Source organism: Heteronotia binoei, chromosome 6 (genome assembly GCF_032191835.1).
Source record: "Heteronotia binoei isolate CCM8104 ecotype False Entrance Well chromosome 6, APGP_CSIRO_Hbin_v1, whole genome shotgun sequence".
In the NCBI taxonomy this organism is placed as follows: domain Eukaryota; kingdom Metazoa; phylum Chordata; class Lepidosauria; order Squamata; family Gekkonidae; genus Heteronotia; species Heteronotia binoei.
Window position 1 is genome coordinate 61,877,118 of NC_083228.1, and position 16,209 is coordinate 61,893,326.

The 16,209-nt window shown below is 44.7% G+C and overlaps 1 protein-coding gene across 1 annotated transcript in view; it reads right to left on the reverse strand.

Moving 5' to 3' along the window:
* The window catches only part of ATRNL1 (attractin like 1), a 1,015,273-nt gene that overhangs the window by 488,279 nt on the left and 510,785 nt on the right, over positions 1-16,209 (reverse strand). Inside the window, exon 25 of the mRNA XM_060241568.1 lies at positions 3,424-3,485. Within this exon, the coding sequence (XP_060097551.1) occupies positions 3,424-3,485 (62 nt within the window). The remainder of the gene's footprint in view (positions 1-3,423; positions 3,486-16,209) is intronic.

The window sequence follows — 16,209 nt, forward strand, 5'->3', positions numbered from 1 at the left end:
TTAAAAAAACAAAGAACATTAAGAAGTCTCACCGGGCTACAGAACTGAGCACTTAGTTTCCCTCCTGCAGCTATCCCCTACCAGGCTTAACCATAATTAATGCTAAAGTTAGCACCAATCATTAAATGGTTTTATTCAGAATGGCGAAAACAAAAGTAGACTCGAAAAGCTCCAACAGGATCTCTCCAGAGTGAATGAATGGTCAATGATGTAGCAAATGAGGTTAAGGGGAAACTGATGCAAACTGAAACAAGAGTCTGATAGAATTCAGATAGAGTCTGACTGAACTGGCAGTGACTAGGGTCATAGCCAGGATTTTTTAAATTGGGGGGCAAATTTTTTTCTTGTGGGGCACCCATTACACTTATACTTAAAAATACTAAATAAATAATAAAGTCATTTATCACTCACAAATGTTTCAAGTTTATTTTAAAAATGCTAATTATTACAGATCTTGAGGTTTGTCACCTAAAAATGTTACCCAGAATTAAACTTCATTGATCTTAAAGGTGCTACAGTAAACACTGATTAGCATTAACCATTCTTGAAGTCAGCTGGAAAAGAGAATTTATGCCAGAGAATAAGTGGTGGGGAAAGGGGATGTCTACCATGTAATGAACATTACTTTTGCAACATCTGTTAATGATGTCTTCTCTGATTTTTGCTTTTAAACCCAAAGTTAGTGGCTAATATGAATAACTGTCACCATCCTTGTAACAACCAACTATACTTTCTACCAAAACAGGTTAACACAATATTGTTTGGCTTTCTAATAAAATGTATGAAGCTTAAGAGCAGAGTAAGCAAGCAGTGTATTTTGGACAGGGCCAGACCTAGACTGTTTGGCAACCTAGGCAAGGCTAACTACTTGTGCTCCCCCTCCCCTGTGCACTCATATATACACACACGGGCCCATAGGATAGAATAGAGAGATTGGGCAACTGTTGGTGCAACCCCAGAGAAAGGGTTTTTGCCCCCCAAGTCGAAATGAAGAGTCGGACACCAAGCATTGGTATAAATAATGGGCCACTTTATTAATCATCATAGCAAATGGCAAGGGCACCCAAACTGTGGCCTGGTCAGGGCTAGGGGTCTCAACAGACCACTCCCCTGTCATTCACGGGTGAGAGACCCAGGCCCCCAGCCGGAGCTGTGTGACACAGCTCCTGCCAGGCTGGCCCAGCAGGGAGGCACGCCCCAGAGCGTCCAACCACCAGACGCACGTCTCAATGGAAGGCCCCCTCTAGTTGAGCCTCCAGGATGGTCTGCATTCTCCCCACCCTGGGTCACCAAACCCCAAGGTTGATCATGCCAGACCCCTAATTCCCCAAAAGGGGGATGCTTCATGGTCCTCCCCTAGCCGCATAGTACCCTAAGCCCCTAAAAACCTGCCAACTAAAGTGACCACCTATTTAACAGCACCTCCCAATAGCCAAATCCACAATCCACTGCTCCACTATGTAGGGTAGGCAAAAAACACACCCCAGCAGCTGCGAATCAGCTGGGGAGTAAAAAATTCCTACCCGGCCCCCGAAAATGAGGCAACCAGCAACGCTCACATAGCAAACAGGGCGGGCAGGAAGGCCGATCTTGTCCGGGACTGAGCAAGGAGCGGAGGTCTGGCCGTTACGATGGCCTGGCCCTGCCCCTTGAAATACGCGCCCAAACGGACCGCTGCCGTCTTTTCCCTCCAGGGAGGCAAAAGACTGTCCATGCAGCCTAGCAGCGTTGCTGCAGGCTACAGGCGTCCAAAAAGTTTAAAACCCCTTATCTAGTGTTACATTGCAATGGCAGCCCAATCTCTCCATTCTATCCTATAGGGCCATAAGATATGGAAAAATCAGGCCACAGCTGCAGTCCTATCCCAGAGAAGGGGTTACTCTGACAGCCTGCAATTCTCAGAGACTCCAAGAAGTGTGTGGGGCGGGGAGATCTTTCCCCTGCTTTTGCACCCCTCAGTGCAAAAGCAAGGGGAAAAACCCACTGCCCACACCTCTTAGAAACTCTGAGAGGCACGGGGGGTGCTGTATCCAATTCTGTACTCCTGAATTGTTGGAGCCTAGGTGATCACCTAATTCACCTAGCTGGCTGTCCAGCCCTGATTTGGGATAGTGTAATATTTCGTATATTTGGGAGACTTAAGATATTTAAAAAAAAATCATTTCATGTTTTCATTCAAGCATATTTTCTTATACACATTTCAACATGAGGACTTTACTGATGTCAGAGATCCATGCACTGTAGAGGGTCCACTATGTTGGATGCAGGGGAGAGGGTGTTTGTAGCAGAAACTCCTTTGTATATTAGGCCACATCCTCCTGATGTAGCCTGTCCTCCAAGAGCTTAAAGTAGATCTTGTAATAACTCTTGGAGGATTGCCTACACCAGGGGTGTGTGGCCTAATATGCAAAGGAGTTCCTGCTACAAAAAAAGCCCTGGTTGGATGCATTCCGAGCATATTAATGTCTTACAACCTAGGAGCAAGGATATAGTCAGCCTTTCCTCCAGGGTATGGCCATCACATTTTCAGGCAGAGTTTCAAAGAAACAAAGGGAGAAAGCAGGGATTTCCTCATAACAGAAAGAATCTTCTACAACCCTCTTGCCAAGCTCAAGTATTTGTTTGTGTTTTAGCATCAGTGCAACCTTAATACATCTTGATAAGCTTCTCTCTGTTTATGAAGTAAACCCCGACTCTGGGGTGACGTTGCTTTCACAACGTTTTCATGGCAGACTTTTTACAGGGTGGTTTGCCATTGCCTTCCCCAATCATCTACATTTATGAAGTACACAAACACAAATAGTTGTCATACCTGCACATTGAAAGCTTCCTGGTCTGGGAAACCTGGAATCTAAGTCCAATTTATGTGATATCCAAATGCAGGTGTTTAGGCAGTAACTAGATATTACAGACAAAAGTAAGCGGGAGGTTCAACCTTTACTTTTAATCAACGGGCTCTTGAACCATTACATTTCTACTGAAAGTAAATGATACCAAAAAGTATACCTTGCTCAAAATCTCTGCAAAAGATGGATATGTGGGTTTTTTTTTTAAAATCTACATTCATGATCTCTGTAAAATGTTGAAATATTGTTTTTAAGATATTACTGATGATGTGTTTCTAATTTTCTATTTATCAATTTGTATAACATGCTGAAATAGAATTAGTGAACCTCTGGTTATTATTCTTGATTCACACACACACACACACACACACACACTTGTTTTTAGGAACTATTGAGTCTTTATTAGTTTCACATCAGTTGGTTTCTTACACTCACTTCATCTATTTAGTTGTTTTGGACTTTTCCTCAAGTTTGATTTTGTACTTCTAAAAATTGTTTCCAAGCTGTAGTATGTCCACAATTGACAGTATGTATCTTAGTGTGTATAGTGTATTACAGAATTAATGAAAACCCTTACCTGAAAAAAGTGACAAAGAACTGTACCAGATCCATGATGGTGTTATGCTGTGAAAATGCAATCTGCAAAAAAGAGAAAAGGGCAAATCAATTTCATAGCCAACTATTACTAATGTTGCTTAAAGAAGCAACAAAATTAATGGGTATGAAGATATTCTGCATGCTAAAGGAAATTAAGGCTGCATCCGCACATAGATGAATATTGTGCTATTGTTGTAGTATAGCAGAAGTGGCCAAACTGTGGCTCAGGAGCCACATGTGGCTCCATCACACATATTGTGTGGTTCTCAAAGCCCCCACCACCCCATTGGCCAGCTTGGAGGAGGCATTTGTCTTTTTAAATCAGTACTCCAAGCCAAGCCACCTTTCTCTTCCTACCCCCTCCCCCATCTATTTGGCTTCCTTCCTTCCTTCCTTCCTTCCTTCCTTCCTTCCTTCCTTCCTTCCTTCCTTCCTTCCTTCCTTCCTTCCTTCCTTCCTTCCTTCCTTCCTTCCTTCCTTCCTTCCTTCCTTCCAACATCTGACATTCATGTCTTGTGACTCTCAAGTATCTGATGTTTATTATATGTGGCTCTTATATTAAGCAAGTTTGGCAACCATTGTGCTATAGCAATCATTTGCAGCAGGTTTGTTTTGTTGATTTCAGGAGAATTCAGTTGTTAACAATTGCAAAGCATCAAAGCACAATATCTATTGTTGTGTGTATACAGCATAGTATGCACAAGGCAGCTATTATAATACAAATCAGAGACCAATTTCACAATCATCTTACGCCACTCTCACGTTCGTCTTCTCAGCATGGCTTCCTTCCAATTTCACACTATCTGCCCTGGGGCTGCAGTAAGTGTCAGCATTTTTACGCAGCAAACAGAAACCACTAAAACCCAGTTCCTGTTTGCTGTGCAAAAATGCCAACACTTGCTGCAGCCCCAGGGCAGATGGTGTGAAATTGGAAGGTAGCCCTGCTGAGAAGACGAACATGAGAGCGGCTTAAGATGAGTGGGAAATCGGTCAGAGTGTTATGGTGGGTAATATGCATTAGCTTCTAATGTTTGAATCCAAACTCTGCTTTCCACTGGCAGAAGGGCACTTTCTCCTTCCACTGCAGACAATCACATGAACCCAGTGCTATTCTTGAAAGTTCCCAGTCTCTTTGGGCAGTATTTTGAGTTGCACAGAAGGCTGCAGCATAGGGCTGGTGCTAAGGAATCTGCCGCTGGAGGCAGACCCCCGTGCCGCGCCCCCCCTCCAGCTTCCTTTTGTTTCTTTTTCATGCACGCATGGACTAACTGGCAGTGCGTTTGGAGCAGGCCACGGCACGTGAGATGCAAGACTTCGCTGAGACTTTCATGTGCGCACCCTGCTCGCTGCCGCCACCCACCACCGCGTCCTGCAGCACGCTGTTGCCAGCTCCGACAGACTGGGCACGCAGCTGGAGTGGCCGCCGCTGGCCCTCCTCATCTCCTACCTGTGCGACGATGCACTGCGCGTGCCCAAGGAAAAGGCTGTCTTGGCCCTGGCCTTGCGCTGGGTGCGCGCCGTGCATGCCGCGCTCCTCCTGCAGCTGCTAGCCCATGTCCACCTGCCCTTCGGTTTTTTTCACGTGCATCGTAAGGGGGACTAGAGATCAGCGGGCGGCACATAAGAGTGCCACCATGCCGCCGCTTTCCCCCTGCACTACACTCTTTTAAAAGTTTTTAAAAGGCGACAGGCCACTTTCGGGTTGAAAGAAGTCGAGCAACACTTTCATGGAAAGGCGCTGCTTGGCCGCTTTCAAACACCTTTAAAACACCACGCTTTTGAGTGCCTAGCGCCTTGTTTCTGCTTGATAGGGGGCTGGAAGTTTTCTCCAATCCCTCAGCAAGCAGAAACGAGGCAGCACTTTCAGTCCCGGGCACCCAGCACATTGTTTCTACTTGCTAGAGGGCTGGAAAATTTCTCCAATTGCTCAACAAGCAGAAACGAGGCGGCATTTTCAGTCCCGGGCGCCTGGCACATTGTTTCTGCTTGCTAGGGGGCTGGAAGATTTCTCCAATCCCTCAGCAAGCAGAAATGAGGTGGCACTTTCAGTCCTGGGTGCCCGACACATTGTTTCTGCTTGCTAGGGGGCTGGAAGTTTTCTCCAATCCCTCAGCAAGCAGAAACGAGGTGGCACTTTCAGTCCCAGGCAACTGAAAGTTAAGCCTCACTTTGTTTCTGCTTGGTGAGGGGCCAGAAGATTTCTCCAGCCCCTCAGGAAGCAGAAACAATGCGCCCTCGAAGAGCTGGCGCCCGAGGCAGCTGCCGAATGTTGCCTAATGAACCAGCCGACTCTGCGGCAGCAAAAAGGAGAGGCAGAAAATTTTGTCCTCTCACTGAGCTCTGTCGACAGTACTCTGGATTCAAGCCTACTTTTACAACATGAAAGAAAATGGTATGACCAGTGTCATCTCAAACATTTCCTGACCAATGATTTAGGGCCACATTAACAGATGAATCTACTCAAGGGTTAGTTCATAGAAAAAGAGGTACCAGAGCTCATTTGCATGTCATACACCCCTGAAAGTCATACACCACCAGAAAGTGTACTAAATTATATCAGCTCAGCATCTACTTTACCATGCTTCTTGAATTATAACTGTCATAATAAAACTTTACTCCCATCATACGTTTAAAATTACTTTATCTTATGTGGCATGATGAAGATTTCCATTTGTCTGCTTTATACGTTTTGGTTATTTTCCCATTATTTGTGGGGAAAATTATTAGAAAGTTTGTCAAACTTCAAAGTTCAACAAAATTCTCACAGGGGGTTTTAACAATGGAGCCCAGAAGCAATTATTGGAGGGGGAGGTGTTAAAAAATAGCACAATAAAATGTAGAGGTTCCGGAGCTCAACTGCTGTGAGCTCGTGCCCAAAATGAGGTCTGAATTTACTAGAAACAGCTATTATATGCAAAAGTGAAACCAAATCACAACAGAGAGATCTGTGACAGCTACATGAATGTTGCAGTCCTATACAATCTTATCTGTAAATAAATCATATGGAAGTCAATGAGATATAACTTGAGACTAACATTGTTTGGACTAGGATACAATGCCAAAATATTCAACACATTCCATATTGTTTAAAAGCACTAAGCTTGTGAATTTAAAAAATACTTTTGCTAAAAAGCCACTGTGAATGCTATTTTAGTAGAAAGATGGAATAGAAAGCCTTTAAACAAACAAACATATGGTATCATTTGCTGTCGCAACATTTTAAAAATGGGGAACAATAATATTAATATGTCTAATTCTCATCATGGCCCATCTATGGATGCTTAAATCCAGAAACTGGAACCATGAACAGACAAGATCTTTCCACCAAACTCAGAAAGCCCCAGGTTTGTAAAAAATCTGAAATCTAACTTTTTCCCAAAATAGAAGTAGTAGAAGTAACACAAGTAATAGAAGTAGTAAAAGAATAGTAGTAGAAGTAAGAAAGGCGATCTTGGTAGTTCTTGTGGGGGGGGGGGGGATTGATAGGCAACCACAACAATATTGCTAGCCTCAAAAACTAGGTTTATTTTAGTAATAAGAAAGTGAGATGGCGCTTTGTAGACATATTTTAGCTCATAGCCTATCCCTGCTCCCCTTCCTCCTGTCCTGAAGGGACATATTGCTATACCTGGTTTGTACAACTCATTCAGTGAAACTAGTGATATAGGAGTAGGCTTCCCAAACCTCCCGCTCTGGCGGGAGACTTCTGGGTTCGCAGCCTCATCTCCCGCTCTTCAAAACTCTGGAAGCGGGGGTGGGGGGTGGAGGGGGGGAGAACATACCTTTAGGCTTCATGTTGTAGAGCTCCTGAGCCGTTTGCAAAATGTCTGCCCCTTTAAGGCTGGGCAGGAAGCAGGAAGCAGAAAGGGCTTCTGAGAACGGCCCCTCCCTTTCTTTTGCTATCGTTTTCACAGGAAGTAGAGTTGTCCGGAGGAAGATCTGGTAAGTGTGTGTGTGTGAGAGGGAGGGGGCAGGGGATTCCCTAGTTTGGAGGCCCTCCCCCCCCCTTTAGAAAGCGTGGGGAGGGAGGGAAATGTCTACTAGGCACTCTATTATTCCCTATGGAGAACGATTCCCATAGGGAATAATAGGAAATTGATCTGTGGGTATTGGGGGCTCTGGGGGGGCTATTTTTTGAGGTAGAGGCACCAAATTTTTAGTATAGCATCTAGTGCCTCTCCCCAAAATACCCCCCAAGTTTCAAAACGATTGGACCAGAGGGTCCAATTCTATGAGCCCCAAAATATGGTGCCCCTATCCTTAATTATTTCCTATGGAAGAAAGGCATTTTAAAAGGTGTGCTGTCTCTTTAAATGTGATGGCAAGAACTCCCTTGGAGTTCAATTATGCTTGTCACATCCTTGTTCTTGGCTCCACCCCCAGTCTCCTGGCTCCACCCCCAAAGTCTCCTGGCTCCATCCCCAAAGTCCCCAGATTTTTCTTTAATTGGACTTGGCAACCCTATATAGGAGACCCAGGTTCAAATCCCCACCCTGCCATGGAATCTTGCTAATTGACCTTGGACACTATTTCTCAATCTAATCTACCTCACAGGTTTTTGTTTTGGTTTTTAAAATAGGTCTGTGTAGGTGTGTGCACACCTGGAAGTCATGGCAACCTTTGGTGACTGACCCCTATTGGGATCCTGGAGGATATTCAGGAAGGTGGCTGAATAAAGGTGGTCTCCACCTCCCAACTTCTACTATTCCAAGGAGGTTTCCTATCCAAATACTTGCCAGAGTTGACCCTGCTTAGCTTCTGAGATCTGATGAGATCAGGCTTGCCCGGGCTATCCAGGTCAGGGCACCGCACAGGGTTCTTGTGAGGATAAATGAAGAAGAGGAGAATGCTGTGTTTAAAGAGGGACATCATAAATAGAGCCCTCTTAGAGGGGCATTTTCCAACACCTCTGAAAGAGGCCTTGGTCCGCCCTCTCTTGAAAAAAGCTACAGCAGACCCGGCTGAATTGGCGAACTATCGTCCGGTGTCTAATATACCGTTTTTAGGTAAAATTATTGAGAGGGCTGTGGCGCTGCAGCTACAGAGATTTCTGGATGACGCTTCCGTCCTAGACCCTTGCCAGTCTGGCTTCCGGCCGGGCCATGGGACGGAGACGGTGTTGGTTGCCTTGATGGATGACCTCCAGCGGCAACTGGATCGAGGCGGCGTTGCGGTGCTGATGCTGTTAGACCTGTCGGCGGCATTTGACACAGTCGACCATCAGCTACTGATGCGCCGCCTCGCCGACATTGGGGTTAGGGGGGTCGGCCTTACAATGGCTTTCCTCCTTTCTCCTGGGTCGGGGACAGAGGGTGGCCATCGGGGGTGAACGGTCCCGGAGGCACACACTGGACTGTGGGGTGCCTCAGGGAGCAGTTCTCTCCCCGATGTTGTTCAACATCTATATGCGCCCCCTTGCCCAGATTGCCCGGCGGTTTGGGCTGGGTTGCCATCAATATGCAGATGACACCCAGCTCTATCTGTTAATGGACGGCCGCCCCGACTCCGCCCCAGGGAACCTCGACCGGGCTTTACAGGCTGTTGCAACGTGGCTTAGACTGAGTGGGCTGAAGTTGAACCCAGCGAAGACAGAGGTCCTTTGTGTGGGTCGCGGCGCACTGGGAGGGGGAATAGCTCTCCCGGCCTTCGACGGTGCGCCATTGAAAGCTGCGCACCAGGTAAAGAGCCTGGGTGTTCTACTGGAGCCTTCATTATCCATGGAGGCCCAGATAGCAGCCACTGCCAAGTCAGCATTCTTCCACCTGAAGTGGGCAAGGCAGTTGGCCCCTTTCCTTGAGCGCCGGGACCTCGCAACAGTGATCCATGCAACGGTCACCTCAAGATTGGACTACTGTAATGCCCTCTACTTGGGGCTACCTTTGTGCCGGACCCGGAAGCTGCAGCTAGTGCAGAACGCGGCGGCCAGGCTGTTGTTGGGACTCCCGAAAGGGGAACATATACGGCCGGGGCTACGTGGACTGCACTGGCTGCCGATTATATACCGAGTCCAGTACAAAGTGTTGGTCATTACCTTTAAAGCCTTATATGGCCGAGGACCCGCCTACTTGAGGGACCGTCTTTCCCCATACGAACCCCAGAGAGTACTGAGGTCAGCTGGGAAAAATCTAATGGCTATCCCTGGCCGAAAGAGATTAAACATCAAAATGTCAGAGCACGGGCCTTTTCAACCGCGGCCCCTGCCCTATGGAACCAACTCCCTGAGGAGGTGCGGGCCCTGCGGAACCTTGACCAGTTCCGCAGGGCCTGCAAGACCACCCTTTTTAAACTTGCTTACCCAGACTGCTGAAGAAGGCTGTTAATAAGGATCCGCCAATGCGGCTTAAAGATCTAGACCGCTGTATATAAACTGGCAGAACTAGCGTCAAACATCATCAGCACTGTCAGACTAAACTATTTAATTGTATAGACTGGTTTTTAATGTTGTTAAATAATGTTTTATATCGTTTTATATTGTCAAATTTAAAGGTTTTATTATATTGTATGTTATTGAGAAATGCTGTTAGCCGCCCTGAGCCTGCCGAGGCGGGGAGGGCGGGATACAAATAAAATTTATTTTTATTATTATTATTATTATTATTATTATTATTATTATTATTATTATTATTATTATTATTATTATTATTATTATTATTATTATTATTATAAAATGAATTAAAATAATAACGCTGAAAGCTGGTTGGGAAGGAAAAAAGGAAACAGGGAAAAGATAGGCTGCCAGGAGAAGAAAAAGGCAACATATCGTGGGGAAAAGGATTCAGGGGAAAATGAAGTGACTGTAAGACCTTCCTGCCTGTACTCAAGCTCTTATCCATTGAATTCATTAAAATGCTCTGATCCATCAAGGATCAGGCTTCTGTATGCCTCTCCCTATCTGGATGAACAACCATATCTGCAAATGGACGCTGCATATGTGACTCCTCTTCCCAATCCAGTTTTCAAGAGCACATGCAGCCTCTACAAAAGCAGCAATAAGCAGTTTAGGAAGAAGAGTAGGTGGACTGGATTTATTCCCTTATTCTGCTATTCTGGCCAAACACATGATTACTGTTTCCAGAACAGGGTCTACCAATGTATGCAGCTTTGTAGGCAGTTGGATTGGGATTTAGGCCTTCATTGCAAAAAAAAAGTCACTGAGATCTTTCTCCTTGCAATACATCCTTATTAAAAATCACCTTCAAAATGTATTTAACATTTTTCATTTGTATCAGCTAATGATATCCCTAGAGGGGACCTTGTTCAGTGTTTTGTAGCATAAGTAGAGTTTTCAGTAATTGTAGTTCTGAGTATGTTGTAGTGAACTGTTCTGCAAACTGCTTACAGAAGCATATTTCCACATAAGGCAGGTGGCCTCAGAGGACTTTGCCAGAGTTAAGCTCCCTCAAGTGGTGTGTACACTATAGCAATACATCCTCATCCTAGGCATTTGCACCTCTTTATCTTCCTAGCATGACCTCCCTGTACATATCATAACCATGATTTGTGGCACTCCAGCACAGTCATTTTTGGAGAAATGTGTTAATATTCTTAAATGTTATATCTACTCACTCATTTGAATTTTGGCAGGTTTTCATGAAAGTAGACTAATTATTGCCAGCATTTAATTCATTATTTCAATTTTCCACAATGCATAATGCCACATGATAGTTGATGTCATAAGCATCAAACAAGAAAGCAGGTCAAGCAAGAAAGAAATTAACTCTTATCATCGATGACATTACAAAGTCTACAAAAATTCTAACAAAGCACCTACACAAAGCACTTAATAAGCATGACATAAAACCCCTGTAAATTTAAATGACAAGAAAACTAAGTAACATTTAAAAGCCTTATGAACCACTTGGGCCACATTCAGATGTCACTACAAATCTCAGTTTGTAACAGATGCTAATTCAGTTTATTGTGCTCACAGGCTCCCCTCATTCCTTCTCATCCCCTCATTTGCTTCCTCATTTCGGAAGCCGTGAATCAAACTCCAATTCACTATAACATCTGCACTACGATCGGTAATTATCACCCTGTTTGTCTATCTCTGTGTTACCTCTGTATATTTCTCTCTATTTTTATTAGGTCTGTATGTGTGTTATATGTATCCATTACCTTGCATGTGTGTTCTATAAGTTTCTGTAATAAAAGCATAATTGTTTTACTTAATTAGTGTCCTTGGTAAATTTAGCAATAATTTCTGGAAGTGGAATCCTGTATACATAGATTTTAGGCCCTTTTGAGCCAAAGTTGCCCACCTATCAATTCCCCAACCTCTTTTGAGGGCATTTTGGCTTACAAATCCACTGGCTTCTTCTGAGCATAAACTACAGGAAGTTATCTAATTCAAAGAGACAAAATATAAGGAACTTCTAGACACTAATAAAATCAAATTGTTGAAGGAGACTTTACATCTTGCATTACAGTAATTATATTTTCTTATGGTGTCAGCAGTCACTCTAATTGTCCCTCAATCCACAGTTATCAAGGAAAATTATTGCAATCAATAAGTGCAACCCAGTTGATTACAAATTACAGCTCCATAAAGGTACCTTTTACATCAATTATTTCCCAATCAGCTAAAAGCCTAAATTTTCTACCTACACAGATTATTATATCAAAAGGGGAAAAGATTCACAACTAATACATACATTTTGTGTAGATACTGCCTAGTTATTGATATCTGAAATATCAAAATAGGTTCTTTTAACAGATTCAAAAAAATATCATTTTGTTGCATGTCCTTATAATAACTACAACTGATATGTTTAAGATCATTACCCTCTCAGAAAGCCACATGATCACATATAATTTATACGGGTATTGAGGGAGAAGTGGAAGCTGAAGGTAGAATGAAGTCACTATCAATCTAGTCATGTCTGCTGCTGAGCAGCAACCAAAGGACAGGAGTACAAGCAAGAGATGGTGAATAACCAACAGTGCCCAAATGAGGTCTAAGATGTTATTGGTCCACTCTCACATCTAGTGGCCATTCACCAATCACACGACTGCAGTGTGTGAGATTCTAAGCATTCTGTATAATCATTAAATGGTTCATGATGATAAGGTTGGGTTTCCCTCAACCTCATTGATTGTTGCTACAAACCTTCTTCACCCTTCATATTCCCATCATCACTGTTGACATGCCCATAAATCATATAGCAGGGTTTATCCAGTCACCCCTACACAGCAAAATGAATTTCCACTAAGAGAATTATTAGTCAAATCTATATTTCAAGCACAGAAAGTATGGCCCTGGAAATCTTGCCAATTACAAAAGTTCAACTATAAAATATCCTGCGTAACTGGATAGATTTGGATTTTGTTATTTTATTCTGGTTTTAACTGGATTTTTTTATATGTATATAAAAAGCCTCATTGAACTACAGGGAAAGACACAGTATAACTGTTTCAGCATATAATAATTGGTTGACCATTACGTGAAACAGCTTGCTGGACAAGATGGGTGATCTAGCAGGGCTCTTCTTACACCTTTTTGACTACAGCTACACAGTCTCTTATTTCAATAAGGTAGCAAAAATTATTTCTACACAGAATTACCCTCTATGATTCCCCAAACTCCTTTTTCCTCATAGATCACTTCTTTCCCTTGGGTCAAATTCTGCCTTCCCAAGGTGCTGCAGTCCCATTTAAGTATCCAGGAGGAGCCCTCTCTAATACCCAGGGGTTCACTTCCTGACCTTTGCTGTCACCACATGCAAGCCCCCATTTCACCTTCTCCCCCATGCAAAAGCACCTTCCTGGGGTGCAGGAGACCTGATTCTTTCACTGCTTTCGCCTCCTGGCCTTCCTTTACCATTGCCAAAGGCCAGCCAGCTAGCACAACCCCTGCAACCTTTGTCAAATCCCTTTTACCCCTTTTTCCATGCGGATCACCTTTCCAGGATGCTGCAATCCTGAGTACCCTCTCTAACATCCAGGGTAAGGACATAGAGAACCCCTGTTGGATCAGGCCAATGGCCCATCCAGTCCAACACTCTGTGTCACACAGTGGCCAAAAAATCCAGGTGCCATCAGGAGGTTCATCAGTGGGGCCAGGACACTAGAAGTCCTCACACTGTTGCACCTCCCAAGCACCAAGAATACAGAGCATCACTTGCCCCAGACAGAGAGTTCCAACAATATGCTGCGGCTAATAGCCACTGATGGACCTCTGCTTCATATGTTTATCCAACCCCCTCTTGAAGCTGGCTATGTGTGTAGCCACCAACACCTCCTGTGAATTCCATGTGTTAATCACCTCTTGGGTGAAGAAGTACTTCCTTTTATCCATTCTAACCTGACTGCTCAGCAATTTCATTTCCTTGAGTTCTTGTATAGTGAGAAAGGGAGAAAAATACTTCTTTCTAGGGATGGGCACAGACTCAAACACCCGAACTAAAATCTGGCCCAGACTTTACCTTGTTCAAGGTTCGGACAGTTCGGTTTGAAAGTCACATGTACAGATCAGGGGGGGATGTATATAATCACTGGAGGCGTATTCCTGTCCTCTGTTTGCCTCTGGTTTTTGCGAGTCTTGTTCTCTTTGCGTGTGAAAGAATATCTTTTGGTGGACTGAGGGGGGGGGGGAATAACTGGGATGGGTGGAGAAACCTGTTAAATCTCCTGGCCTCTGTACAAACTGCCAGAGTAAAAGCATCACCTCTCACTTTCTTCTCCTTTCCTTGCATTCAGAGCTACATCCCCCCACCCCGTCCTTTTCTTTGCTGTGAGGAGTGGGAAACATGGATAATTTTTTTTCTTTTAAAACATGTTTTTGATTTGATTTGGGGGTGGACTGTTCACTTTTGTGGGTTCTGAAAACCACCCCTTCTCTGCATGCTGGCTGCCGGGTCCCCTTTCTGCTACTCCAAAAAGCACCCCGTTTCTTCCTGTATTGCTTAAGTCTCTACCTGGGGGGTTTCCACTCTCCTCTCCTACTCAGGTACCCAAACTACCTACAGATTTCGGGGGGGGGGTGGCTAACTGCCCTCTTCCCTGGCTGTGGGGTCCCCTTTCTGCTCCACCAAAAAGCACCCCATTTCTTCCTATGTTGCTTGAGTCTCTGCCTAGGGGGTTTCCTCTCCCACTCAGGCACCCAAAGTACCTACAGATTTTTTGGGGGGTTAGCTAATTGTCCTCTTCTCTGGCTGTGGGGTATCCTTCCTACTCCAGAAAAGCATCCTTTCTCCTCTGCCACATATTCCCACACATCCCCTTAGCTAGTCCACCAGTGCCCCCTTCCACAGCTGTGCAGTGAATCCCAGTTGCCACGCTCGGTTGTCCCTGACACTGCCCCAGGTAGGATGGAAGTCTTGGCCCCAATCAGTCATCATGTTGCCAGGGATGGGTGGCTGGTCCCAGCAAGACACAGCCACCTGCAGCCATGTTGGTGGTCCCTGGGGAAGTACTCTGGGAGTCTGATGCCTGTAGCTTAACCAAGTCCACACTGTAGTGTTTCAAAATGGCACTGGACAACTCCCCCAAAAATAGTTTCCTGGAGGCACCTTGCTTGGTGGTCTGCTCCTTGGATCCCCCCAAATCTGACATCCATGTAACATGTGGAGGGTCACCCCATGGAGGAACTATGTGAGTTGAAGGCCTGTAGCTCACCCAGGTCAGTTTTTGTCACTTCTAAACCAGAAGAGGTGACATCCTATTGGAAAGCATTGCACTGAATGACCTTTTTTAGGGATCTGTAACTTGGTGGGTACATTGAAGAGAGTGCTCTGGAGACAACCTGTCATTTTGGAGCCTTGAAGCCCTGTGGGGGGCTTTTTAAAAAACAGACTAGTTTGTGAACTGGTTTGCAAACCAGGCTGTGGTTCGGTTTGCGAACTGGTCCTGGAACCGGTCCGGTTCTGTTCGTGAACTGAACCAGCATTTTCTGGTCTGCGCCCATCCCTACTTGTGCCCATCCCTACTTGCGCCCATCCCTACTTCCCTACAGTGAAGTGGCCAAGTTTGCAGATGACACTAAATTGTTCAGGGTGGTGAGAACCAGAGAGGATTGTGAGGAACTCCAAAGGGATCTGTTGAGGCTGGGTGAGTGGGCGTCAACGTGGCAGATGCGGTTCAATGTGGCCAAGTGCAAAGTAATGCACATTGGGGCCAAGAATCCCAGCTACAAATACAAGTTGATGGGGTGTGAACTGGCAGAGACTGATCAAGAGAGAGATCTTGGGGTCATGGTAGATAACTCACTGAAAATGTCAAGACAGTGTGCGTTTGCAATAAAAAAGGCCAACGCTATGCTGGGAATTATTAGGAAGGGAATTTTACAAGATAGAGGTTTACAAGATAATGCATGGGATGGAGAAAGTAGAGAAAGAAGTACTTTTCTCCATTTCTCACAATACAAGAACTCGTGGGCATTCGATGAAATTGCTGAGCAGACAAGTTAAAATGGATAAAAGGAAGTACTTCTTCACCCAAAGGGTGATTAACATGTGGAATTCACTGCTACAGGAGGCGGTGGCGGCCACAAGTATAGCCATCTTCAAGAAGGGTTTAGATAAAAATATGGAGCACAGGTCCATCAGTGGCTATTAGCCACAGTGTATGTGTGTATATAAAATTTTTTGCCACTGTGTGACACAGAGTGTTGGACTTGATGGGCCGTTGGCCTGATCCAACATGGCTTCTCTTATGTTCTTATGTACTTCTTTCTCTACCTTCTTTATCCCGTGCATAATCTTGTAAACTTCTATCATGTCACCCTACAGACGACGTTTCTCCAAGTTAAAAAGCCCCAAGTGTTTTA